The following is a 26850-nucleotide window of genomic DNA, read 5'->3' on the forward strand; positions in this document are numbered from 1 at the left end:
ACTGTGTTCAGTTTTGGGCCTCTCACTATGAGAAGGACACTGAGGCCCTGGAACATGTACAGAAATGATCTCCAAAGCTGATGAGGGGTGACAAGCTGACATGTGACAAGCCTTATGAGGAGTGGCTGAGGGAGCTGGGGTTGTTCAGCCTAGAGAAGAGGAGGTTCAGTGGTGACCTTATCGCTCTCTACAACTACCTGAAGGGAGACTGCGGTGAGGTGAGAGTCTGGATTACATTTCACCTGCCTCACATCTCCCCCATGGTGCTCTAACACCCTATCACCTGGAATGCCATCTGAATTTAAATGTGAATGGAGAACTGTACTGTGTGGCCTTTACTCTGCCCTTGGTGGAAATAAGTAAATATTAGCTAGTGTCATTAGCCTGGTTGATGTAATCGTATAACAACTTCCCTCCCCTCTTTGGACTTAGGAGCATCTGAGGGGTATATTTAGGATTGCTCCAGCCCATCAGTACAGGCAATTCTCTGTCCTGTGAAGATCTTGGCAGCTGTCTGTCCCAGCCCAAGCAATGAGAGCACCAGTGCTTCTCTTAGCCTTAACTCTATTCCTAGTCACAGATGAAGCAAGCCTGGAACTGTGAGATCATCTCCTTTTGATTTTGGGGTGCTTTGTGGAAGGGACTATACAGAAAGATACAGTGCTGAGATGCTGCACTATTTAGGATCACAGAGCTGCATGGAGGGAATCTTGTTATTAGGGAGACTGAGCAGAAGCAACTCCTGCTGGAGTCTCAAACACCACTGTAGGTGAAAACCCTGGTATTTGCCACCGAAGAAGCAGCAATGTCAGTGTAGTACTGCACTGCACACATCAAAAACCTATAGAAGCCAGAAATCTTCCCTTTGTTCATCCTGTGCTGGCAGAGGTAAAATTTGGAGCAAAACTGAAGCCTTGGTCACTGAATTTTCAGTGTAATTCCTTACACCACCATTTTGTTTCTGTGTACTTGCTATTGAGCAGTTGTGTCCTGGCTAATGGAAAGATGATGACAGTCTTATAAGAGGAGTGATCTATTTCCATACTGGGCATATTGCCATTTTCAGGTATGGAAAGGGAGCTGCATGACAGTTCTGTAGACTTTAGTCATTTCTGCCCTCATGAAAGCAGCAGAAATGGATTCTGGGTGCTTTACCTCAACCTCTGAATGTTTCTGAACATCTTTTGCTTTCTTCTAGTCAGTACATGGTGGTGTTCCCTGCTGTCATTCACTACTTCCAAGAGGAGAAGCTCTGTATTCACTTCAGTTCCGTGACTGAGTCTGTCCACCTGGCTGTCACCTTGGAGGTGGAAAATGAGAATCAAACACTGGTGGAAAAGGACGTGGAGAAGCCAGGCACTTTTGAGTGCATCAGTTTTGAGGTGAGTGTAGATGCAGTTGCTGACTTGTCAGTAGATGGTCTTACTCTCACTTCAGACAACAGTGCTCTCTTGCCATGCTGTCCTTCTCTCCCTTGCCATGGGCTGCAAACAGGCAAAATGTATTTCCCTACCAGTTCTAGGCAAAATGGAACAACTCAGAGAAACAGGGAATCTTTCACTGTGTAAACAAAAAACTGTTCTTTTGATCTGTATTGGCTCATTTCACCCTACTTAAAGGTTGCTGGAAAACACTGACTGTTTACTCAGTGTTTAGACCATTCTAATGCTTGAAAAATCACAGTGCAAGTTAACACACGGGAAATACTTTCTATTCATCCTCACTTCCTCAGAATTCTGTCCTTCCAGTTCCAAGAGAATGACTGTACTCCAAAGCTGTATCTGTATGACAAGTTGTAGTTGCAGTCTACATAGACATTGAGCTTGCTTTGTGTTACCTGCAATTGGTGGTGATGGCACTGAACCCACAATGAACTGGATTTCACCTTGGTAATCCAGATATTCTGTGGGTGGCTTGACTTCCTGTCACTGAAACCTTCCTGCTACTGTTAGCTAAATTAGCCACACTGAGGCTGTGACATAACTGCAGGGACTTCAGTTACGTCTTAGGAGAGCCATTTTGGTGGATGGTGAGAATAACATGTTAGATTGTTCACTTTTATGTTCATGAAATAAGATGGTGATTGCTTCTTCACCCATAATATTAAGTACATTAAAGACAGTATCATGTAGTGGATTTTGGACTCTGGAACTTGAGGATTGTTTAAGTGAGATAATGTTTCGCTTCTGGGTGGAGATGAAAAGTCTTTGAAACTTTTTTTCTGTTTTCTTATATCAACCAACATAGGTGCCAGAGCTAAATTCCTTGGAAGCAGATGCTTCAGCTACACAAGTAAGACACCTCTCTTGGCTGTCTCTCCTCTTACAAACAGGAATTCCATCTGTCTTGCATTTGAGCCATACTCAAGGGAGGAGGTGCAGGGTGTGAAAGATTATAGGGGGGGGGGGGGGGGAGAGGGGAACAAAATAGAACCACACAAGCATGATAAGGGGAAAGGCAAAGAAAAAATGAGGAAACAGAGGAATATGGAGTAGACTATGACTAAGGAAAGGGGAATGGAGGGAAAGAAGGAAGTTGTAGTAGGAGAGGGACCTCAGTTTCTTCTTCAAGCTACTTGAAGTCTTACGCAGTGGGTTTTTTTTTGTTTTTTTTGGTTTTTTTGGTTTTTTTTCAATTTGACAGTCAGAAGAGGTGGTTTTTCTTCATGTCCTGATACACAGCAGTGATAATGTGCTCTTTGAGGGTCAAAAGAAGGTTCTGATCAAGCCACAGAAAAACATAATTCTGATAGAAACAGACAAGGCCTTCTACAAACCTGGAGAAACAGGTGAGGAATGAAGGTGACATGGAAATGGGGAGGAATGATCAATATGGCAGCCATATTTGATGGGAAATCTTCAAGTGCATCGAGCTGAGCTTGTTGGAACTAGTAGAAAGCAGATCTCTTTATTAAGGACTTCCAGGAATAATGTGAATCAGAATGTACTCTTGAGGGCTATGCTGCATCAAATGCTCAGCCTTCTGCTCCTGAGTGTCATTGTGAGGAATTATGTCTTGTGAGGCCTAAAAGGAAAGCCAGAAGTCTCCAAAACTCTGGAAAATCTACTGTCATTTTTTGAATACTTGTTTACCTTTGAGTTTAGAGTCACTGCATAGATGCTGAGTGCTTAGCGCACCTCCAAGTTCTATAAATATGGAGACTTGCTCCAGAGTTTTCACAATCTAAAAAGACTGCAGAAAGACAAATGCCACTGATTTATACTTTATTATTTTTCCAGGTAAAAATAATGATTTTCTACAGCATGTGTTTGCTTGTATATCTCCTTGGCAAAGTTCTAGGTGGGATGGGGTTGGGGAGATGTTAGAGGATAGGTGATGAGGAGAACTGTTTGGGGGAAGACCAGAATGCTGCTTGAGGTAAACTAAGAGAGACACAAATAATGGAGCAGAGGAAAGGAGAAGAGTATTTGTGCAAGGATATATTGCACTCTGAATGCTTTACTCTCCTTTTCTTTATATTTCCAGTGAAATTTCGAATCATAAGACTTGATGATGACCTTATGGTAAATACAAATGAGGTGAGTATAACCCTGTGCATTTTTAGAAGAAGGAGCCTAAACATAATACGCGTTGAGAGGCTTGTGTAAGAGACTTCTTTCTGCATGCCTGTTAAATCATAAGGACAAATGATCTTTGAAGAGAAAACACTCATCTGTTGACCTCTTGGAGAAAGATTGCAGTGTAGACTAGAACAGGAGGTTCTAGTTATGTCCTCCTTGGATACATAACGTAGGATCTGGAAAGAGCAGAACTTTGTGTGTGGATGCTGTTTAGGTCTACACAAAACTGAGCTTGTTTCTTTCTTCTTTTTACAGAATCTCCAGATATGGTTGCAGGTAAGTGGCAAATATCTGACCACAGGGAGATGTCTGTCTGTTCCATTGTGATCTGGTGGCTCTACATGCTCTTTCCCAAATAGGATCCTGAACGTAACCGCATTGCTGAATGGCTGAATGTAAAGTCAACACATGGCATTGTGGATCTATCCTTCCCCCTGGCCTCTGAAGCAGCCATTGGGGAATATACCATCTCAGTGCAACAAGACATGGCTCAAAAAAGATTCAGTGTTAAAGAGTATGGTAAGACTTCTTAGACAGCAGAAGTGAGGGAAAAGCATTGTGGATATCTAGAGGAAGACGAGGGTGATGTGGCTGTGTTCATCAGACCTTTTGCTCTGGGAGTGGAGCAGATTGGGTTTGTGGTCAGAATCTCTGGAACTCTGGAAGTTCTGCAGCTAAGACGGGTACAGGTTGTAGTCTAACATGTTGTTTTAGCTGTTGCTGGGCCTTGTGATGAGCTCCTGCTGCTCATCATTGTTTCCTTCTTCTAAGCCAAATATACTGTTCAGTCAGTTACCATAACAGGAGCAGCATCATATCTTAACTCCATTCAGTTGCAGTGACATGTAAGAATAAAACCCTGTGCTGTTTACAGTGCTTATGGTTGACTGAGTTGGAGTAGAAAGAAATTCTTTGTGGAATTGTAGCAACAGAGGGAGGCATGGGCAAAGGACTAAATGCTGTCACAGCATGAAGATGAGTAAAAGGGAATATTATAGTCTTTCCCCTCATTTATTGGTACAGTATCACTTAATCAAACCCCCCCCCCCCCGCCTCTTTGTCTATATCTTTCCATTTTCCATGCATCTGTTTGCAGAGCTGACAAAGTTTGAATTAAAGTTTGAGCACCCTCCTTTCATCAGCACAGAGGATGAGGAATTTCAGCTGGAGCTATGTAGCAAGTGAGTACCATTGTGATCTGTCCTTTGGCTCCATAATCACCTCTAGATTTTTAGAAGCAGAGAAGTGGCCTGTCAGTACAGTAGTCTTACATTAACTTTTGTCGAGGGAGCCAAATCACTCTGTTGAACTAGTTTTTTACATAAGTCATGATGCTGAACTATACTAAGATTGCTGGTTAGAGGGCACACACTTGAGTTTGTGGCTTGAAACACATTCCCAATGTACAGTGCTTGAAGTGGGATACAAACTGATTTTAAGGGATGATGTCTCTGAGCAAGCAAGATACAACACTCTCCCAGGCTACACTTAACCCTTGATTAGGCAGGGGACTTGGTTCAAACTTTCTGCTGAAGCAGCTCATCTGCAGGTGTGTTCTTCTCTCTTTTGACACAGATATACCTATGGAAAGCCTGCTCAAGGAAAAATGGCTATTACTTTTATCACAGTGTTACAGTTTGAAATGAATGATTTCTCAAATTCTTCTGAGATGAGAAAGCAACAGAGCTGGGTAGGTGAACAAATAAGAGAGAGGAAAGTATCACCTGATGAAAATGTCTGTTGGTCTGTCTGTCCCCTTAATTTGCCTAATTGCAGCCCTAATGCACAGAAACCTGTTTAACCCGGTTTCTTCCTACATGTTAGATCTAATCAGACAATTTATCTTGCCATGACTCTATTTTGTAAACACTGTTTCAGCTGCCCATATTTGACTCAGTGTTTCAGGAGAAGGTGTAAGCTCTTTAAAAATAACAGTACCTTTGGTCTTTCAAAGAGTTTGTATGATATTATGTAGAATCAGATCACTAGTCTAATCAGCCCTGTATCTGCTCCCACCAATAAATGTGGTATCAGAGCATTAAGTCAAAGACTCAGTGCACTATTTCTTGTTCTATTCTTATGTTTTATAGATCATCTGAAGCTTACTAGTGTCCTGTCAAAGATTATGTCCAGTGTTAAGTTACACTTTTTTGCACATTTATGCTCATTACATGTTTGTGGCTAAGCTACATGCCTAGTTTTTCTTACAGCTTTCAGATGAACCTTTTTGAGCCTGAAAGTCACAATAAAACATTTTAAAATATCATGCCACCCAGCAACAAGTCAGAATAGAAAACTCCAGATGGATCACTGCATTTTTAAAGTAGAGAATTATCTCCATCTGAAATGCTGTAGTCTCAGCTGTGCAAAATGCCAAATGAGTGCCAGCTTCCTCTCACACATAATGCAATAAACCCTGCAAGGTTCTCAAGAGGACTCAACAGACGCAATTAATAACACTGCGTCCACTCCAGCTTTCATGACAGGCCGTCTGTACCCAGACTGTCTAATGCTTGGCACAGCTCTTGAAATCTGTAACTGGTTGGATACCCACTTTTAAAATGGTCACATCACAGAGACAGTTGTGATTGGAGTGCCATCATGTCAGCCTATATTCACAAGGGCCATGAGGTTTTAGGGAGGATGTTACCTGTAATTTAGACAGACACTTGGTCATTCCGGTGCAGGATATAGGCTTAGTGCAGTCTCCTTCTGAGTCTGTTTTTGACATAATTAACTATTGTATGATTTAACAGAAGAACTTTTAAAATGCCACTTTTTTGGTGACTTTAATCCAAGTGAGTGAGTTTCTTCTCTTGCTGTTATCCATGGATTACATGCATGGATAAGGTATGTATGTAGTTAGAGGTTTTGAGCTTCCTTCTGTTCCATAATTATTTAGACATATTTCTGTAGGATTACCCACCATATATGAAATAGCTCCTCTACCTCCAGATCACACTCTTTCTCTATTTGTGTTTTTATTTCTCCAGACAGACAAGAATGGCTGTGCTAAATTTTCAGTAAAGATAAAGGCTCTGGAATTAAATGAAACTGACAGCTACATAGTTGTGGTAGGAGAAATGGAGGAAACTGGAACAGGTACTGGAGAATATGTAAAGAGTTTAATTACTTGTAGCAGACTTCTCCTTTCTTTTACTTTCTTTATATACTAGCAGAATGTATTTTCTCTCCTAAATTTAAATGCTATATATGGCTTAGAAGTATCTTCTTGTCTTCTGCTTCTTTAAGAGCACTGCTGGAGTTCAACAGATTTTTTTTTTTCCTCTCTCCAAACAGGAGCACAGACTAAGGATTTTTCTAGAATTTCTATTGTGACAAGAATGAAATCTATAGAGTTTATCAATCTCCATCCATTCTACAAACGTGGACTACCATACACAGGGCAGGTAACACCCATGGGTCCCTCTCTGAGAATACATCATAGGTTTTATTTTCTGTTGGCAGAAGGAAGCAATCCTTAGGAGAGTAAGTGCTGCTCTGATGGTATCCAGCAACTGTGAGTGAAGCCCTCTATAAAATCAATTTCTTCTCATCATCCTAACCTAGTAATTTCCCAGGACAGGAATTTTAGGGCCAGCTGCAGTGTCCTCAAGGCTCTTCAGGAGCAGCTCTTGGATTCTATGTGATATAAGGGATATGGAATGTGTGTGTTGGAAGCAGGAAGATACTACTCCCTGTACAGCCATCCAAGTGGTAATGGCAACTTGGCAAATCACTAAAGCTTAGTATATCTATTCACTAACAGTCATTTCTGACTCAGGTTTCCAGGGTGATGCTAGGAATAAGGATTTAGAAAGACTAATGATAGAAAAAAAAATATATTAAGCACTGACAGAGCCTTGGAGTATAGCACAATGGGAATATTAACACTACTTGTCTGCAGATTTTCTGCCACAGTGATGACAGTCCCCTCCAAAATGAAATGGTCTACCTAACAGTTGATGTAAATGATGAGAAGACACACCTGTCATTCCGCACAGATGAGGAAGGGAAAGTCCACTTCTCATTGGATACCACCAGCTGGAACAGCACACTGGTTTCATTGAAGGTAAGCATCAGCCACAGGAGAAAAGTAAGTGAAGTAAGGAGGAATGGAAAGTGGAAGATATCTAAGGTGTGAGACATAGTCTTCTGGCTCCTGGTCTCATCTGACTCTATCAGTAGAAGCATTCTTAATTACTCTCCAGTTCCATCTTCCCCGAGAGACAGGAGGCTTTGCTGAAATAGTTTAGCTGAACACTCATCAAAGGTGCTCTGCTGTCCTGAGCTGCAGCATAATCCTAATCCATCTTTTGTATTTTCTCTCGCTTTTCTAAAAGTGAGTGGCTTCACTTAAATCATTCTTTAATCTGACAACTTCCTGAGATGAAATCTTTCCTTTTTTGCTGGGATGTGCTGAAGGTGGCTCAGCAGAACTGGCAGTTGATATCTATCTTTGCCAAAGCCCAATTCAAGTGGCTGCCCTCTCCCTGAAGCAGCACATATCTTATTCAGGCTCAGCTTGGCAAGTAGCCATTATTGACCTCCCTTTCAAAACCATGCTTTGAAGCACTTGTATCCTCTTCACAACTTCTGAATTCATTGTTTCCATCCTGGCAGTACATGTGTATTCCCACTTTCTGCATTCTTGCAGATGATATGGGATTCATGAGCCAGCAATGTGCCCTTGCAGCCCAGAAAGCCAGCCATATCCTGGGCAGTATCAAAAAGAAGCATGACCAGCTGGTTGAGGGAGGTGGTCCTACCCCTTTAGTCTGTGCTTAGGTGAGGACTCATCTTGAGTACTGCATCCAAATGTGGAGTCCTGAGTACAGGAGAGACATGAACCAGTTGGAGCACATCCAGAGAAGGGCCACAAAAATGATTCAAGGAGTAGAACACCTCTCCTATGAGACAGGCTGAGAGAGCAGGGGCTGTTAAGCATGGAGAAGGTTCTGAGGTGACCTGATAGTGACCTTTTGATATTTAAACGGGAGCTACAGGAAAGAAGGAGGCAGACTCTTTAGCAGGGTCTGTAGTGATAGAACAAGGCAAAGTAGCTTCAAGCTCTGAGAGGGCTGATTTAGGTTGAATATACAGAAATCTTTTGCAGTGAGGGTGGTGAGGCACTGGTACAGGTTGCCCAGAGATGTGGTTGATGCCCTCTCCCTGGAGACTTTCAAGGCAAGGCTAGATCAGGCCCTGGGCAACCTAAATTTGCTATGCATGTCCTTGTTCATTGTAGGGGAGTTGGACCAGATGACCTTTGAAGGTCTCTTCCAACTCTAAGGATTCTATGACTCTATGATTTTATGTTTTTCCCTGAGGCAACAGTCTACCCATGGTGAAGTTCCCTAATTCTGATTTAGCTCTGTAATCTTTTGGGGCAGGCTCTAGTTTTTGTTCACAGGCTCACAGCTATTATTCACAAAGCCCTAGATTCTCTGCAGGGAAGTAGAGCTTCATCATGCAAAGGCTCTTTTGCTGCCTGTTATACTTCAGGGCATCTAGTGAGAAATACTGAGGGAAAATGTGGGTGTTATATTCATGGTAGATGGTTAAAACTTGATATTGTGTCTCCTTAGAAAGATACAGAAGGAAAATTGTGTACAAAATATTAAACATAGATTTTTGCTAAAACTTCACGTGTTATTGACTTCAATATTGAGCTTACACAAAATAAGTTTTTGAACATACCAGATATGAAATCTGCCAACTAGCTCAGGTACAATCTTAGTGTTTTCAGCTGTCTCAAGCTCTTGTGTCGTACTGATTGCTTTTTCATGTTTTTGTACTCTGAAGGGCACCTACTACCTTGAAAATGACACCAAGGACAATTATGGGCAAAATGCAGGGATTGGGGAGAGCTTCCACTGGCTGAAACCTTTCTACTCTGAGAGCAACAGCTTCCTTGAGATCAAGGCCAGGAATGATGTGATGCCCTGTGATCAAGAGCAGGAAGTACAAGTGGATTATATCCTTAACGAGAATACACTCAGCTCTGGAACAGACCACATTGATTTCTACTATATGGTAAGCAATAAAGGCATCTGAATCTCAGGGCAAGACTGTACTGCTATTTTATCTTTTTCAAAATAACATGCAGATAATATTTGGAAGGGGTGAAGTTATCCAAGGCCAGTAAAACTGTGTTTTGTTCTGCCCAGTGCTCTTCTTCTTCTTTATTAGTTACTTAGACATAGACTTAGTTACCCCTGGCAGGGGTGTTGAAACTAGATGATCTTTGAGATCCTTTTCTACCCAGGCTGTTCTACAATTCTATGATTTTCCTGTTTCCTAGATCCTGTGCTTTCTCCTAGCCTCCGTTTGCTTCCTTAGGAATGTCTTGGTCACCTCCTTCTCTCTTCTTTCATTCTGTTTACATTCTCATGCTTGCAGAATTCAGGCCCTTCAATGGCTCTTCTCTTTGCTCTTCAGGTGATATCCAAAGGCAGGATCCTTTCCAGTGGAAAGAAACAAGTGCCAATCCCCCAGCATGAGAGTGAGTACAACCTCATGAAAATGAAGCGCACATCTCAGGAAAGTGTGACTGCCAAACAATGCCAAACAATAGTAACACTGCACATGTTACTATTAACCAAAGGCAGGGGCTATTGAAAGAATTGTTAGAGTGTGGTCCACCTCATTATGTAAACGCAGTTTCCATTATCACTGGTGAAATGGCCTTCTAGGTGAGTGTCATTCTCCAGTCTAGTCTAATTGATCTAATTCCTGACCTTATGACTTTGCTGCTAGCTGATATCTTTGAGAAGATACAAAATTTGTGTAGTTAATCTGTGAATATAAAGCACAGGAGGAGGGAAGAGAGACATTTTTGCCAACCTTGAGCCAAAGGATTAGCTAATATTCTAGGATTATTGACAATCTGCAACCTACGGCACTGTATAAAGTGTTCCTGTTTACAGGTAGAGAATAATGAATTCCCTCTTTTGATTCCTGTCTCCAGTCAGCTGATTCTGAATGGCATGGATTCAAGTGAGTGCTTTTCCTCTCTTCTTTCCTGTGTTGTACAGATCTGCATGGCTCCTTCTCATTAACTCTAACTATTGGCAATGACTTCCTGCCTGACATCAAGCTTCTAGTGTACACACTCTTCTCTGATGGAGAAGTGGTGGCTGATGTGGAAGATTTTCAAGTAGCCAAGTGCTTTAGACACAAGGTGAGCAGAAATGCAAAATGGAAGAAGAGGGCAATCACATCACTGATATCTTCTGGCCTGCTGTCCTTTCTGGTTCTGTTTTATCTTTAGTCAAAAGGTGCAAATTGGATATCTACTAAAACAGATGTCCAGTATTTTTTTGTCTGGGAAACAAAATAAATAACTTCCTTTTTCTCTAAATTCCTAGTTTTGCCCTCCCCTACACTGAGTGGCAAGCCCCACCCAAGGAGTAAATCATGCCCCTTTGAACACTATTTTCTCCCTACATTCCCCAGTGATTTGAAAATACAGTGTCCTCCATGTTGTTCCTAATGCATAGGGAAGTCTGCCTGCCTTGCTACTGAAGAATTCTCACTGCCTAAGCAGTCTTGAGTCAGTAGGAGGTGGCTGCAAAGAGGAGGGGAATTATGACTGGGCTGTGTGCCCCAGCAACCTTTCCAATGGTTTGCCAGGATGGATTCTCTATGCATCTCATCCCTACCCTATTCTCTTTCACTCTGCTGTCCATACACCTAAGATTCACAGAGTAGCACTCTCCAGTGGTAAGTGCCTGATCCCATCTCCTTTTGCAGGTGGAACTGAACTTCTCAAGCAAGCAGGAAGTCCCAGGGTCAAAAGTCAGTCTGAATCTCAAAGCTGCTCCAGGATCCCTCTGCTCTGTCCAGTCTGTTGACAAAAGTGTCCTCCTGATGAAGAATAATACCCTAACAGCAGACACAGTGAGTGCACCCTAATGTCTGCCTGTATTCTGTCTCCATACTTTGGCAGGAGGCTCCTGGAAGGAAAAGGGCTACAAGCCATTCCTGTACCCAGGTGCATTATTATGTGACTGCTCTGGCATTTTCCCTTCTGGGCTTTTTCTAAGTAGTTATGTGTTCTTCATGTTCCTCATGCACCTGCCTTGTGCTTTGAATCTCTATCTGGAAAGTGATGGAAGCTGCACACCACTGCTGGGGCAGGTTGGAAGAGCAGCATCAAAGAGATACTGGTGCTTTCTGCTTAGAGGGAAAGTACTTTCTTCACATAAACCTTCCTTTCTGTTCTCCTGTCTGCTACAAGGCACTGAGGCTAAACTAACCTTAAATATATATGGTTTGAATTTTGATTAGTCCTGTGTGAAGTCAGGAGCTGAACTCGATGATTACCTTGTGTGCACTTTCCAAATCAGAATACTCAATGATTAAAAAATCAGTTTTGTGCTGGTAGGCCCCTCCTGTCCTTCTGTCCCAAATACTGCTGAATTATAACTGTATGACTACTCAGGCTGAGCACTCAAACAGTTCTTTAGAAAACAGTAGCCAGGGGACTATAGTGGCCAGGAGGTGACTGGTGAAAAGTGCACCCAGATGCATTTTGAGAATCATTTTGAGAAGATTTGAAGAAACTTATCCTTAAAGCAGTCCTGTGGTGCAACTGAATGAAATGAAGACTTATTAGAACAAAAAACATTGCATGAACTGAAAATTCAAACATATATTCACAGTGTATACCGGAGATGATACAATCGGTATGCCTCATACAAAGTTGTAAGGTAAGTTAGAGCAGGCCAGCCTGTTACAAAAGAGCCTCATCCAAATCCAGAGGGACTTGTTGCACCTGTAGGTAGGCACCTCAGTGTGATCTGGTGTTCTCTTTTACAGGAATGCTGTTCTAAGGCATGGCACTTACTGATATACAGATATAACAAATAATACTCATGAAATTTGTAAGTCAGATATGTCAATGCACTCAAACTGAGATGTGTCCTATCCAGATTTTGCTCATTAGAGTTAAAAGGTTTGAACTGTCAGAGGTGAAAATCTTCAGACAAAGAGCTTCTTGCCTACATCCACTCCTCAGGCCTCATGTCCTTAAGCATAAGTGATGACTTCTTCAACTCTGCATCTTTATTAAGTAAAATACAGGGCTATAGTCCAAATATTCGTCTCATTCACACAGTCTTGTTGGCCAGTTCCTCATAAAGACCTCTGTTCTTCCTTTGCAGTTGTATGAGAAGGTCTTTGATGACAGTTTTACAATTGGAGGACGAGGGTTCCCTTATCACCTGGAAGACTTTGATGCATACCCTTGTCTGCCCCAGCAATCTGGTCTCCTTAAAAAGATGGGTGCACCATGGTACCAAAGTGAAGCTGATGTTTTTAATTTGTTTAAGGTGAGACTCTACACGTGTACCAAACTTTTCCTTAAACAGTGATTGCCACTATGCCATCCTGAATGCCTACAACTATTTAGTCTTAGTAAACTACAGCTGCCCTGACATTCATTTCTACAAGTTACCTGTGTCCTGTTTTTCTCCAGTGTACCTACCATCACTTGGAATTTATGGGGAAAGTTAAAATTTAGGAGTAAGCACAGTGCATTCCTCTTGCACTGTCCAGAGTCATAGAATTATAGATTGGCATGGAAGGAACTTTAAAGATCATCTAGTTCCTACCTCTCTGCCATGGACAAGGTTGCCAGCCACTAGCTCAGCCTGCCCAGGGCCCCATCCAACCTGACTTTGATCAGCTTCAGAGATGGGGCATCCACAGCTCTAGGCAATCTTGCAGTATCTCACCACACTCTATTTTTTCCTAACATCTAGCCTAAATATCCCCTCTTTTAGTTTAAAGCCATTCCCCTTTATCCTATTACTTTCAGACCATGCAAAAGATCAGTCAGCTTCCTTCTTATAAGCTCCCCTCACCTACTGGAAGGCCACAATCTGATCTCCACAGAGCCTTCTCTTCTCCAGGCTGAACAATCCCAGCTCCCTCAGCCTTTCTTCAAGGGAGAAGTGTTTCTGTCCTTTGATCATCTTTACGACCTTCCTCTTGACCCGCTCCAACACCTCCCTGTCTTTCTTGTGCTGAGGGCCCCAGACCTTAATGCAGTACTCCAGACAGGGCCTCACAAGGGCAGAGTAGGAAGACAATTATCTCCCTTGCTCTGCTGTGCATGCCTCTTTTGATGCAACCCAGGATACAACTGGCCTTCCAGGCTGCAAGCACACACTGCTGGCTCCTGTCCAGCTTCTTGTTGACCAGGACCCACAAGTCCTTGTCCACAGGACTGCTCTCAATGCCTATGTATATGTATACAAACAAGCAGCAGTTTGATGTGTTTTAGCTACCAACAAATGCCTTATGAAATTTGCTGTGATGTGAGAATATCTCAAGATATTTTCAACATTCCTTATTGCCTGTTATTTACCACCGATTTGCTCTCTTTACTGTTTTCCCAGTTACTGCGCATGAAAATATTAACCAATACTAAAATCAAGAAACCAGTTTCCTGTATCCAAAAAAACTTTGAGAGAAAGATGTTGTCTAACATAGACAATGTTGTGGGTAAGGAATTAAAATTTCAAACTCATCAAGTGACGGGACTCTCCTCTCCTAATCCTGGCCAGGCTGCTGCTGAGATGGCTGATCTCCACCCTGCTGTGCTCCTCTTTTTTGTGTGTATGAAAGAAATGGTGCTTGTGTCTAGCTTAGAGAGCACAGTTAATCAATAACTGTTAAAAGCTCTAATTTCTGTCCCTTATTAAGCTGTCCTTGGGTTCTGTGGTCATCACAGAAAATGTAGCATGCACTCCACAAGTATTTTCACAGACTACTTAAAATGGTGTGACTCTAGTTAAGTATTCTGTCTCCTTCTGTTTCCACACCAAAACTTGATGAAATTGTCTGTCTGAGCCTCAGACCAAAGTCCATTCAACTCTCTCTCCCTAAAACTGTGTTCGCTAAGATATGGACTCTGATATACTCTCACTGAAAAGCTAACCCTGTATACACAGATAATTTATGGCTTGTGCTAGATTGCCTACAAATGAAGTAATTTCACCTGTTGTGACTTATACCGTTTTCTGATGTATTACTTACTTTGCTGCAGACAGCCATGTTGTTCATGACAATCTTGTACCTCAGTCAGATGACACAAAGATGTCCAAACCACGGACGTATTTCCCAGAAACTTGGATTTGGGATTTGGTCCCTATCAGGTTGGTAATAGCCTCTGCCTGCCTTTTCCAGTGACCTTTGGAAACTTCTGACTGCTTCTAATCAAGTTCTCTCTCTCTTCCTGCTGCAGTGATGAAGGTCAAGCATCTCTCCAAGTTACTGTACCTGACACTATTACAGAATGGAATGCCAATACCTTCTGTGTTGATGATACTGGCTTTGGGCTTTCTAATTTAGCTACTCTTAGGGTCTTCCAGCCTTTCTTTGTAGACCTGTCACTGCCATACTCTGTGATTCAAGGTGAGATTTTCAGCCTGAAAGCCACCGTCTTCAACTACCTCAAGGACTGTATCCAAGTGAGTATTTCCCAAACCCCATATCCTATGTTAAAGCAAGAGCACAAGCCTAAAAGTGAGATATTAGCAATATACCGGTATCTGGGACACAAAGTACAGTCTCATCTTTTGTGACTCATGATGTTTGTTCCTTCAAACAGTGCCTGGAGCTAATTCTGTGCCAATGTATGTTTGTATACCTCAACACACTCAGGTGCGCACCACCCTCATAGAGACTCCAGAACTAAAGGTGGATGTCTGTCCAGGCTGCCAGTTCACCAGCTGCCTCTGTGCCAATGAAGCAAAAGTGTTTGTGTGGAATGTGACAGCCACTAGACTGGGTGAGGTTAAGCAGAGGGATCTGTGGTAGGTAGTGGGAGGAGATGTGAAATTTGCCTACCCCTGTGTCTGGTCCCATCACCTGTATGTACAGAGCTCTGCTGCAGGTGCTCAGTGATGAACTCTTGTGCTTCTTGCAGGCAAAGTGAATGTCACTGTGAGCACTGTGGCAGAAGATTCGCATAATCTGTGTGATAACAGGGTTGCTGTGACACCATTGCAAGGAAAGACAGATACAGTGATAAAACCTTTGCTTGTGAAGGTTAGTCAGACCAATGATGGAGAATACCCGGGGACAGTGTGTTATTCCATGAAGCTGTTAGTTAGAAAAAGGAAGTTTAGATCTTTCTTTGAAACAGACAGGTCAACAGAGGCATAGAGACTTCCTTTCCTGCCTTCTCTTTCTGAGCTATTCTTTCTCCACTTGCAGCCAGGAGGCATACGGCAAGAGAAGACCCAAAACGCCTTTCTCTGTGCTGCAGGTAAGGGACATAATTCACTGACTGCTGTCAGGATGGAAGGGATGGAGCTACTGCAGGTATTGAGAGGTGGGGGGAATTTGTCCAAGAACAAGCACCTGTGGTACTATCCTTGCCTGGGAGAACAACCACTGTTGTTTCTTCATATCTATCTTCTGCCTGGCAGCATTTTTTATATGAAGCATGTATTTTTGGGTCTCAGCTTCTGTGACTCAGTTTCGCACTCAGTCTCATATAGGCTGCTTTGGGGTGTCTCAATTGGGTGTGATAATTTTTCCAATGAGTAAATTTCTGTCTTTTCCCTTCCTTAGATAACACAGTCTCTCAAGAATTCTCCCTGACCCTGCCTGCAGAAACACTGGAGGGATCTGGTCGAGCCACTTTCTCTGTGATTGGTGATAAAGGCTTTCCTTGCTCTTGGGTCCTAGTGGGAAAAGCTTGCATAATGCTTTGGCCTTAATGTGGCACCAACCCAGCTCCTTATAAGATAAACTGGAGAGTGTGATGATGGCCTTAGAAATGTATATCAAGTAATCTTTTTCAGCAGTTATTCCTCTCATATGGAAAGATTTTAGGTGATCCCCAGGTGTCTTATTGTGATATTACATGCATCAGTTTCATGAGGAGCTCCTTTTCAAGATTCCAGTAGAGCTTAGAGAAAGCAGGAATCCCTTCATTTTTATACTGCTGAATACTTTTCTTTCTCCTGATCCTCCACCTCAAATTTTAGGAGATATCATGGGCCCAGCACTTCAGAATTTAGATCAACTGCTTGAGATGCCTTTTGGCTGTGGTGAACAGAACATGGCTCAGTTTGCACCAAACATCTTCATACTCCGGTACTTGAAGAAGACTAAACAATTGGACCTAAAAATTGAATTCACAGCACGTTATTTCATGAGAACTGGTAAAAATTGTCTTTCCTTCTATTCTGAAAAATAATAATGTATTAAAAAGTGCTATAAATCTAGAGTGTGGAGCATTTGATTAATGAGTGAGTGCAAGATGAGAGTGGAAGCAATGCCAGAGTTGTGCCAAAGAAAGATATCACTGAGTATAAGGAGATGGTTTCAAGAAAGGTAAAGCATCTTTCTGAAGAATCATTATTTCTATCTCTGGATATTATTGAGGTACTAAGCCTGATTTCCTCAGGAGGGAGTAGGTAATTAATGATTTGCATTATACTGTGATGACGGTATTTCACTGTGTTAACGGTCTGATGCAGATACAGTTCCTTGGGGAAACAGGGCAACAGTTGCTACTAAATGGAATAAAGAGAGACCGTAGCAGATAGATAGTTTAGTTAGTGTTTGCTTATGTCCAGTGTAATTCAAATTTAATACAGTGCTAGTGTCCTATTTTGCAATGCACATAATATTAGGATTTCTCTTTGTCTGTTCTGAGAAAAGCCTTGTTTGTCACTCCTACTGATCTTTCTATTCACAGTAAGGTCTCAGTTTGTCACAGTTAGGGTTGCTTGGGGAGTGTGTAGAGGTGAAATCGCTTAGTGTGTCCCTGCTCTGAAAAATCAGCTAGTAATGCTGAGCAGCTGTTTCTTGTTATTGTGATGCTGTGGGATGACTCAAGGCATTGTGGTGTAGTAGGTTTGGCTCAGTGTCTCTGTAGGAGCTGGTGAAGTCTCTTGCCATAAAAGCCTTCTTCCTACACTAAAAGCACAGTTTGAGATGTTACACTTTTTCACACTAAGAGTTGCTTTTGCCCCTGTCTTCATAGGTTACCAGCGTCAGCTGCTCTACAAACATGATGATGGCTCCTACAGTGCTTTTGGGAAGTCTGACACCCAGGGCAACACATGGTGAGTGATCAGAGTTGGTGCTGTCATCCCAAACCTAGAATCCATTCTATTTCCTGGCTGTGACATCTATGCTCTGCCCACAGGCTGACAGCTTTTGTGGCCAGGTCCTTCGGGCAGGCCAGCTCTTACATTTACATCAATAAAGATCATGTGCGGGATGCCGTGCTCTGGCTGCAGAAGCATCAGTTATCCAATGGTTGCTTCCAGAGTGTGGGGAAGCTCTTCAATAATGACTTGAAGGTATGACTAATGGTGATGGAAGTAGGTGTGGTAGAAACACAATATGGAGATGGGGTCACTTCCCCAGGCTCTTCTACTGTGCACGGTAGCACAAAACATGATTTAACTCAGCCAAACATCTTCCCAGAGCAGAGTGAATCATAGCCTAGAACAACATGTGTTTCTTCTACGCAAGTTTTTAATCTCTACTGGGCATTCTCATTTACTCTCTAGATAAACAGCACCATGACAGATTGTGCCAAGGCACGTGAGGGGTACACAAAGAAAAAAAACGGTGTTTTATAGTGCTTGTACAAAAAACTCTGGCTGGATTGTCCCTATTCTCATGCATTATGATCTGAAATAAAGACTCTCCAGAGAGGCTTAACTTTGTGTTTTAACATGGGGTGATCTGAAGACACTGCTGTCCTTTCACTGCCCACCTAGTATTACTTTTCCTGGAGCCTGGCACTCCCAGATTGATCCCTGCACTGTAGCTGGAAATGCACAGTGAACATACTCTGATGCTCAAGTACCAAACATCTGCATGCAGTGTAGCGGTACGTGGGTTCATGTGTTCTGTAAAGGAAGAAATAATCAAGACCTGTCAGATTGCGAAGTCACCCTACTAAACACAAGGCACATGTTTGAAATAAAACAGGAGGATGTGTTAGCAAAGTAAAGGGCTACACTTCTCCTTTTATTACTATTACTATTATTATTATTTAATTGGATGCAGTACAAACTAAAACCAGAGTGTACAGATAGACTTTATCCTTGTCTGACTTCCACTCAGTTCTCAACATGGGCTTTCTATTTCAATAGATCTTTTGGGGCACAACAAACTTCCCTCTCTTTGCACTTTGAAGTTTCTGCTATCAGTGTGAACAGTGCCTCAGAGCATCGTTTATGATGCAGTTGTAGAGTCATCCACCTCTCTGAGGATGCTGGCAGAACTTTGTTGAGAATGCTTGTCCTCTGATGGGAAAAGAGACTCTTGGATGCCTGTTTCTCCTTGTTAATCTGTAGCTTCTCACAATCAACTGATTTGTATACAAACTCACATTTTGTATACAAATCCTGCATCATAAAACCTTTGTTCCGGTGTCCACTTGTAACATAAATAAAAAAAAACCAACCCAAAACAGTTTACCACCATATCAAGAATGTCCACAGGCATGCAACTATACTCTGGTAGTTATGTGATCCATAGGAGTTAAACAGATCACCTAATGTTTGGAGGCAAGCAATGTTCATTTATTGTCTGTCTGTGTGATTTACAGGGTGGTGTGAATGATACACTCTCGTTAACAGCCTATATCGCTGCTGCCCTTCTGGAGCTCCAGGTGGAGAAGAATGTAAGTCATGTTTGAACTCTTTTAGGACCTTTTAACATGGATAATGTGTTCTTTCTGACATTGACCTGATTTGCAGCAAGCAGAGCATCTGTCATTCCCAACTAATCTTAGGGCAACAATTGTCAGTGAAAATGATGCAGGTCTTGCAGGGAAGATGTAGCTGTAATACTTGAGGACTGTTGGTATATTGGGAAATTTTCTTTCAATTTCTTCCTCAGGATACAATGCTGGATAATGCCCTACGCTGTCTTAAGAATGTTGCATTTGATGAGACCAGCCTTTATGTCAAGGCACTGATGGCTTATGTATTCACATTGAGTGAGGATATGGAGATGAGACAGGAGCTCCTGGATAAGTTAGAGAAAGCAACTGGTAAGTTATTGCCTTTCCAAGACTTTGGATTCACAGAATCACAGAATTGTAGGGGTTGGAAGGGACTTCTGGAGGTCATCTAGTCGAATCCCTCTGCTAAGGCAGGTTTTCTAGAGTAAAGTGCAGAGGAAAGAGTCTAATTGGGTTTTGAAAATCCCCAGGGAAGGAGATTCCGCAATCTCTCTGGTTACCTTGTTCCAGAGCTCTGTCAGCCTCAAGGTAAGGAATTTTTTTCTCATGTTAATATGGAATTTCCTGTTTTCCAGTCTGTGCCTATTGCCCCTTTGTCTTATCACTGTTCACTACCGAAAAAGACCCGGCCCCATGCACTTGACACCAGTCCTCTAGATATTTATGAGCATTGATAAGATTCCTTCTCAGTCTTCTCTGGACTGGAGTAATGAAAGCATTCAGTAACTTTGCCTTCTCAGTGTCCTCCATTACCGGGGCTCCTACTCATTCAGCAGCTGGCCCACATTTTCCCTAGTCTTCCTTTTGCTATAGAAATATTTAAGAAGTCCTTGTTTTCCTTGACCTCTCTCACCAGATTTAATTCCAAATTAAACTTCCTTGTTGCCTCTCTGCATGTCCTGACAGTATTCCTATATTCCTCCCAAGTAGCCACAGCCTTTTTCCACATTTTGTATGTCTTCTTCTTTTATTAGAGATTTTCCATGAGCTCTTTGCTCATCCATGCAGGTCTCCTGCCATTTTTGCTTAATTTCTTACTCTTAAGGTTGCACCAATCTTAAGCTTGGAGGAAGTGGTGCTTGAAAATGAACTAACTCTCTTGGGCTCCTTTATCTTCCATTGCTCTAACCCATGGGATACCTCCAAGTAGGTCACTAAAGATGTCAAAGTTGCCAGAACCTCCTGGACAGTGGTACATAGGTAAAAGGTACATAGCTGTCCATGACAACATTCTAGTCATACAAACTGTCCCACCATGTCTCTATGACTGCAGTGAGAATATGGCTCTGTGACAACACACAGGCACCCTCCTATTAATTCCCCATGCTGTGTGATTGGTCCCTGCTCTCTTAAAGTCAACCTATGCATTCTCCATTTAATGACTGTAATGTGACCTACAGTTACAATCCAGGAGCTGATATCCTCACAGCATATCACTGAGGAAGCAGTGCCTGGATGCATAGGAATAACAAATATGGCTTCCTCATAATAGGTTGGAATATGGCATATGAAAATTAGTTCATCTCTGTCACCGCTAATAGGACGTAGCTTTGAGTATACACACAGTTGAATAAAACCAGGACTTCACTTTATAAAGAAAAAGCTTGTGTTCAGAATCAATCAGTTCCTAGCAAAACTGTTTCCTAGAAGAATGAGAATCTGGGGTCATATCTGCAGGCTGGATCTCTCTGTGCTTCCAGAGGAAGAACTGGAGTCTAATATATTTTCAGAAAACAAAAATCACTGGAGAGATTGCCTTCTGTATTCTGAATTTCTCCAGAAAGTTGCAGGCATTTCTGGTGTTGTAAAGGAAACTGCCACTCCTCCAGATATAGAAGGGCAGGATGAGCTAATGTTCATAGGGGTCTAAAGTTCTACTCTTCCACATTTTTTTTCTCTATGCATCAGCAGAGCGTCTGACATCAGGTTCCAGTAGTAAAGAATCTTCTTCTATGATTGAGATAGTAGCCTACATCGTTCTGGCTCATGTTTCCAAACCAGACTTTGCTGTCAATGAAAGCGCAGTCAGCAAGCTTGTGCACTGGCTCAGTAAACAAAGAAATTCTCATGGGGGATTTGCTTCCACACAGGTAACAATCTGGGGAAAGTGATGAGGGAAGAAGAGAGATACTGTATGTAGAGTGATATGTGTGTATCATGTGTGTACATGTCATTCCAGATCCATCCTTTGCAGAGAGGCATACATGAGCCCTGCTCAGGAAGGGGAGTCTGAGGGGAAGGGTTGGGGTTTTTTGGTTGTATGTGTGTGTTTCTGTGTGTGTATGGTATAATTGGGATCACTCAGGACTAGGACTGCTAGTCCCAGGGCCCAGAAGCCATGCTTGCCAACATACAGAAGTCATCCAGAAGCCTGTGAACTTACTGACATATACCCTAGGTGTATCAGTATGATTCATAGGCATTAGACGTGTATTTTTCTCTGTCATGCTTGATTTAGAGTGCTGGAACTTGTACTGTTTTACTGCATAAGATAGTGCCTTTCTCTTTACCTTCAGGATACAGTCGTTAGCCTGCAGGCCCTGGCTCAGTATGCAGCCCTGATTCCTCACAAGGTCAGAGATGTAAAGGTGACAGTGAAAGGCAAAGAGGCTTCTTCACTAGAGTTCCACGTGCACAAAAATAATAAGCTAGTCTTGCATCAAGCGTCTCTCCTTGAAGTTCCAGGGATATACACGGTACAGGCAACTGGCAGTGGTTGTGTCTATGTACAGGTGAGTATATATAAGAAACAGAGCTGTTAAGTTTTGCCACTAACTCTTTAAGCGAGATTTTGATCTAAACCAATGCTATAGCCTCAGGTTCTGTATAGGATTTGGCTTCCTTCTCTTCATGGGCAGTGTTTTAGCTAAATGTGTTTTCTCAAACTTTAATTATTTTTCTAGTAAAAACTGAGACAGTTTTGGACTGAGTGAGATATATTACAGATATCTGAACCTTCAAACCTAGGGCTACATTTGGAGTCTACGTGAGACCCTATGAGCTCAACATAGAATGTCTGGACAGAAAGAACAGCTGAAGCCAGCTGTGTTAGTTATTGGTTATCAGTCTGTTAAAAGCTGGAGGCACAAATAGACCTTTGAATCATGCAGGCAGGTTTGGGGGTACTTGACAAACCCGTTTTCTTTTCTACCAGAGCACTCTCTACTATAACACCCTGCCAGCAAAAACTGAAGTTGTCTTCCTCCTGAATGTGGAAACAGTAGCGCGAGAATGTGATGATGTCAGGAAACAGTTTGACATCCATATATCTGTTAGGTATGGGATTCTCTGATGCTTATCCTTTACCAAAAAGCAGTTAGATCTCCCACAGTATCACCAGAACCCCCTAAATATCTCCTGTTTTTGACAAACACTGGGACAGACTGCCTTCTCCTCTGTAGACTCAAAGATCATGAAATGAGAGCTAAGGCCTGGGAAAGCAAGAGAACACATTGGCAGTAGCTTCCATAGCCCAACTATTTCAGCTCAGAGCAGCGCAGCAGTTCCTAGAACACTGGCAGATGAGACAATAGTGTTCTCAATAACAGGAGTTCCCAGAACAGGGAGAATTTGGAGGCATGGACTAAAGCAGTGTGTCTTGATTTGTATTCTCCATGCCCTACTATCCTGAAAGAGAGCAATGCCAACATTTTCCTTTTATTGGGTGAGAAGACAAGAGAATGGGAGACCCATCCACTCTCAATCTATAACATCAAAGATAACTTCCATTTCTGTACAGGGCAGTGTGTACATTTGCCGCACAGTCTTTCTCCATATTAAGTGAGTAGTTGGGGCAATGAGATTTCTTTCCCCTATCTCTATGTAAGCAGCTGTGCTTTCACATCACTTAGAGCAGACCAGAATTTGAACTACAGTTTATCATGATCTTCTGAGTTGTGATGAGTTTCCCATCTAAAGTGTTTCTTACCTGCCTTTTTTCAGTTACACTGGGAACCGGGAAACCAGTAATATGGCCCTGGTGGAGGTGGATATGCTGTCAGGGTTCATTCCTACAAAAAAGGCTGTGAAAGAGGTAAGACTTTTTCCTCTGGCCTTCCCTGAAGATATGAAGATGTATTTTCCAATGTATCTTAGCCAGGAATACCCAGACCTCTAAGAACTGCTGGAGTATAATAGTTACTATGAAGTTATCTTACTCTAAGTTAAATAAACTGAGGAAGTGCAAATATAGTGGGCTATTCCACAAGGCAATTTTCTACTTGCTGAACTGATTGTGCAGTTTGTCGTATTTAGCATTAAGAATCACTAATGAGGTAAGAAGCTAGAAAGGAGCTGAAAAACACCTCATTAGAACTATCTGGGGTGCAATGAAATTTCTCACTGTTGTCACTTGGAGGGATAGTCCATAAAGCATTCTTGAATCCCATGGAATTGTTCAGTGACATGTTTCATTGTTCTAGGAGATAACTAGAAGATCCATTATATTTTCCTACTTAATGGCATTACCTTTGCTACAAGTGCTTAAAGTAGGATCATAGGTCAAGAACATTTGTTCCAAATCTAAGGAAGTCTTTTGTGTGCTCCTAGCAAATACAGGCCCTTACAATTAGAGAATACAGGCTCTCCCTTGACTAGGCTAAATGCCATAATCAGCAGTTGTGTGCTGACAAATATCAAGCTACATGTGAGACATCAGGCAAAGCTAACGAGCTGATGCTAACAAAGCTCATTCTCTTGTCTTCCTGCATAGTTGGAGAATGTACTCTTGGTGAAAAAGACAGAGATAAAACCAGACAAAGTCACGATCTACCTGGAAGAGGTAAGAGGAAGAGCACAGAGATCTGCTCAGTCAAGTATTACTAAAGTAGTTGCTGCGCAACAGAAGTACTTTGAGTCTGTCATGATAACAAAACAACAGCACTATTTTGTGTTGGGACGTTAGAGATCAGAAAATACAAATCTATCAGCTAGTCATACAACTCAAAATTGGCAAAAGAGGATGAAACAACCTGGGAAAAGTGGAGAAAGAAATTTTTGATGCAGAGGGAATAAAGTTGGAATGCAGATGACTTGAAGATAGTGTCTGTTCTTCCCTCTAGCTGGATAAGACTTCTGTGAATCTTAACATATCAGTGGAACAAGATAATGAAGTACAGAACCTGAAACCAGCCACAGTGCGTGTCTATGACTACTATAAACCAGGTGAGATTTCACAGGAATAGGTGAAGAGTCACTATCTTACCTCCCACTCAAACACAGTGCAGTCTATGTCATTTGTTCCACTTATGTCCCTTAGTCCTGTGTACTACCTCTGGTCGGCATCAGTAGTCTTCCTCATTGTGTTCACTGATTGAACCTGGTCTTCTCTCATGCTCGGTTAGCTTCTTACCTTGATTGCAGAATACTTCCACAGTGGTTTAAGAAAACTATTGCCTGATTTAAAGCAGAACTTCCCTTATCTACTTGGTACAAAGAACAGACTCTTCCAATTGTCTAAATAAACTACAGGGCTATCCATTAACAAGCATTAGCAAGTTTAACAATATCACTAAAACTTGTATCTTCCTTAAAGCTCTAAAGGAACTATTAGCCCAGACATCTTGAAGTCATTGTCGACCTCTATCTCTCCACACTCAGTATAGGACAGCACACAGAATAGCAAGAATTATTTGAAAAGAATTTGAGAGCAATATTCAAAGGTACCACTGGAGATTTAGAAAGCTGGACCATAGGTCTACGTGTTGTATACTGAATTCCATTCTTGCTCTCCCTTCCCATACCATTTCAAGAGGAAGAAAAGGATTCTTAATTCAGTCTGTCCATTCAGCACCATTCAGCAAATGTCAATGGGTATTAATGCGTGCAATTTTTTCTTAATGGGGAAATCAATTCCACACCTTTTCTTCATATGCACTTCAGTGTCAGATGCCATTTTTCAGTCTGCCTCTATACTGCCCCTCTGTTGCACAGAAACAAAATAGAATATTGGGTGGCAAAGTGCAACCAATGCCATGCCACCACCTCTGACACTGTGGACCAACATAATCAAATAGGTGGCATTACTTTTGGATTATCATACTGCATAATAGGATCTGTCATAGCTGGAGTGGAGACAAATAAAGGAAAATTCTAGACATTTTTCTGTTTCTATATTCACACCCTAAAGAGGGGAAAATAAGGAGAGTGGGATGGTTGTGTTAAAGAGAAAGAAACTTTAGCATTATTTTACCACATAGTTCTGCAGCTCACCATGCATTCTCGTTTTGCTTCTACAGATGACCGTACAGCAAGAGAATACAATTCCCCTTGCAGCTCAGGTTAGTGTTAACAGGCTTTCAAGATGGGAACATCTGAAACAGCTGGGACTGAGAACTGGCTGTAAGCAAGAAAAGCAGCCAACTCCAATCTTTATTTAATTCCATCATGTGCTGATCAGACTGCAGATTGATTTGGAATCTACTATACTAGTTGGCGGCACTATTTCTAGTCCAAATATGCAGACCAGGGCTTGAATATACCATGGAGATTTTAAAGTATCTGTTTTTATTCAATTTCCGTATATCCCTCGTGTGCAGTTCTCACAGCATCCCAAATCTGAATGCAGCTGGAAGTGCCTATGTCAGTAACAAAAGGATGTTGCAACTCATTCTTTACAACTTCTTGGCCCTTGGATTTGTTTCTAAATATTCATCATGCACTATGCCTTATGCTTTTTCTTTCTGCAGTTGTCTAGATGAAAGATTCTGACAAGAACACCATGGTTCTGGAACCAATAATCTGAGTTTCCTGCCTTCATAAGGAAAACACTATTACTCTGGCTCTCCTGCTGCACACACTTCTGCTCTGTTGGATGCACCCTCTTTCATTTTATGCCCCTATTTTCTATGTGAAACCTGACTCGATATGCAGTAGTTTGAGATCAAGTGAAATAAACTATGTGAAACCTGAAAAGCATGCAGTGACTTGTCAGTTTAATAACTCCGCACAGAATTCAGCATTTTTCTTTTGGTCACTATATTGGCTTAAGTATTCATCTCCTCCCTCTGACCCAACAGATTGTTTGCAATCAAACTCCAAGAAAAAAACAACCAACCAACCAAGTCGTACAAAAGAAGGGTTAGATATGGATAGGTCTGTGTAGTTCCTCTTTATGTCTGGTTTGTCCTTTTTTAGGGAAGTAAATATCAGTAATCTTTTTGAGATGTAGTTTCCTTTCATAAAAAATGTAGAGCAAGATAAGGTGATGAACTCTGCTTGCATGTAGGATAACCTGCTGACTAATGGTAGTGGCTTTGTTAAAAAATAGTGCTTTGTAGTTGAGGATTTGCTCTATGAAATAATGTTATTACACTCTTTGTATGTGTTTGTTGTGGTTCTATGATTTTTTGTTATCAGTATTCCACATCTTGTAGTGTAATGGGAGTTACAGAGTTAACGCCTCAGTTCCATGGATTCTTGATAGTTACGGGTACTAAAAAAGAACTATGGCTCCCAGAAGTCTTTGTTATTCCATTTCCATTTTCCATTAGGAGGGAAAGATAAAACCAGTGACGGGTCTGTCAGGCTATCAGCTTC

General features: G+C 41.9%; 1 protein-coding gene across 5 annotated transcripts; it reads left to right on the top strand.

Moving 5' to 3' along the window:
* On the top strand, nt 1-26226 carry LOC107318362 (alpha-2-macroglobulin-like protein 1). 5 transcript variants are annotated; one of them, XR_014945108.1, is made up of 38 exons: nt 1-599; nt 1199-1382; nt 2248-2292; nt 2644-2788; nt 3487-3539; nt 3837-3857; nt 3941-4100; nt 4678-4762; nt 5157-5271; nt 6575-6683; nt 6882-6991; nt 7489-7653; nt 9387-9617; nt 10023-10086; nt 10619-10764; nt 11337-11483; nt 12749-12916; nt 13988-14093; nt 14638-14746; nt 14836-15061; nt 15255-15381; nt 15520-15641; nt 15810-15861; nt 16170-16253; nt 16589-16765; nt 17593-17674; nt 17758-17914; nt 19177-19251; nt 19470-19623; nt 19785-19842; nt 21223-21404; nt 21831-22046; nt 22469-22590; nt 23257-23347; nt 24026-24094; nt 24375-24477; nt 25551-25592; nt 26001-26226. XR_014945108.1 is itself a non-coding variant. In XM_015872089.3 (37 exons), exons 1-37 carry the CDS (start codon nt 532-534, stop codon nt 26006-26008), a joined length of 4320 nt encoding a protein of 1439 aa, XP_015727575.2. In that variant the 5' UTR covers nt 1-531; the 3' UTR covers nt 26009-26226. The 5 variants fall into 5 exon arrangements, 4 of the variants coding, with proteins under 4 accessions (XP_015727575.2, XP_015727585.2, XP_015727628.2 ...); XM_015872089.3 differs by lacking the exon at nt 19785-19842; XM_015872099.3 differs by lacking the exon at nt 19785-19842 and having other exon boundaries at nt 21226-21404.
* The last annotated feature ends 624 nt before the right edge of the window (nt 26227-26850 follow it).

Source organism: Coturnix japonica, chromosome 1, assembly GCF_054131305.1.
Source record: "Coturnix japonica strain WE chromosome 1, WE-NBRP24, whole genome shotgun sequence".
Taxonomy (NCBI): Eukaryota; Metazoa; Chordata; class Aves; order Galliformes; family Phasianidae; genus Coturnix; species Coturnix japonica.

What these genes read in the sequence shown, in the direction of transcription:
- LOC107318362 (XM_015872089.3), top strand. Translation starts at nt 532, where the DNA reads ATGAGAGCACCAGTGCTTCTCTTAGCCTTAACTCTATTCCTAGTCACA. An exon ending in TAACATAGACAATGTTGTGG is followed by an intron (nt 14,094 to 14,637) that starts GTAAGGAATTAA and finishes ACTTTGCTGCAG; the next exon opens with ACAGCCATGTTGTTCATGAC. An exon ending in GACACCCAGGGCAACACATG is followed by an intron (nt 17,675 to 17,757) that starts GTGAGTGATCAG and finishes CTCTGCCCACAG; the next exon opens with GCTGACAGCTTTTGTGGCCA.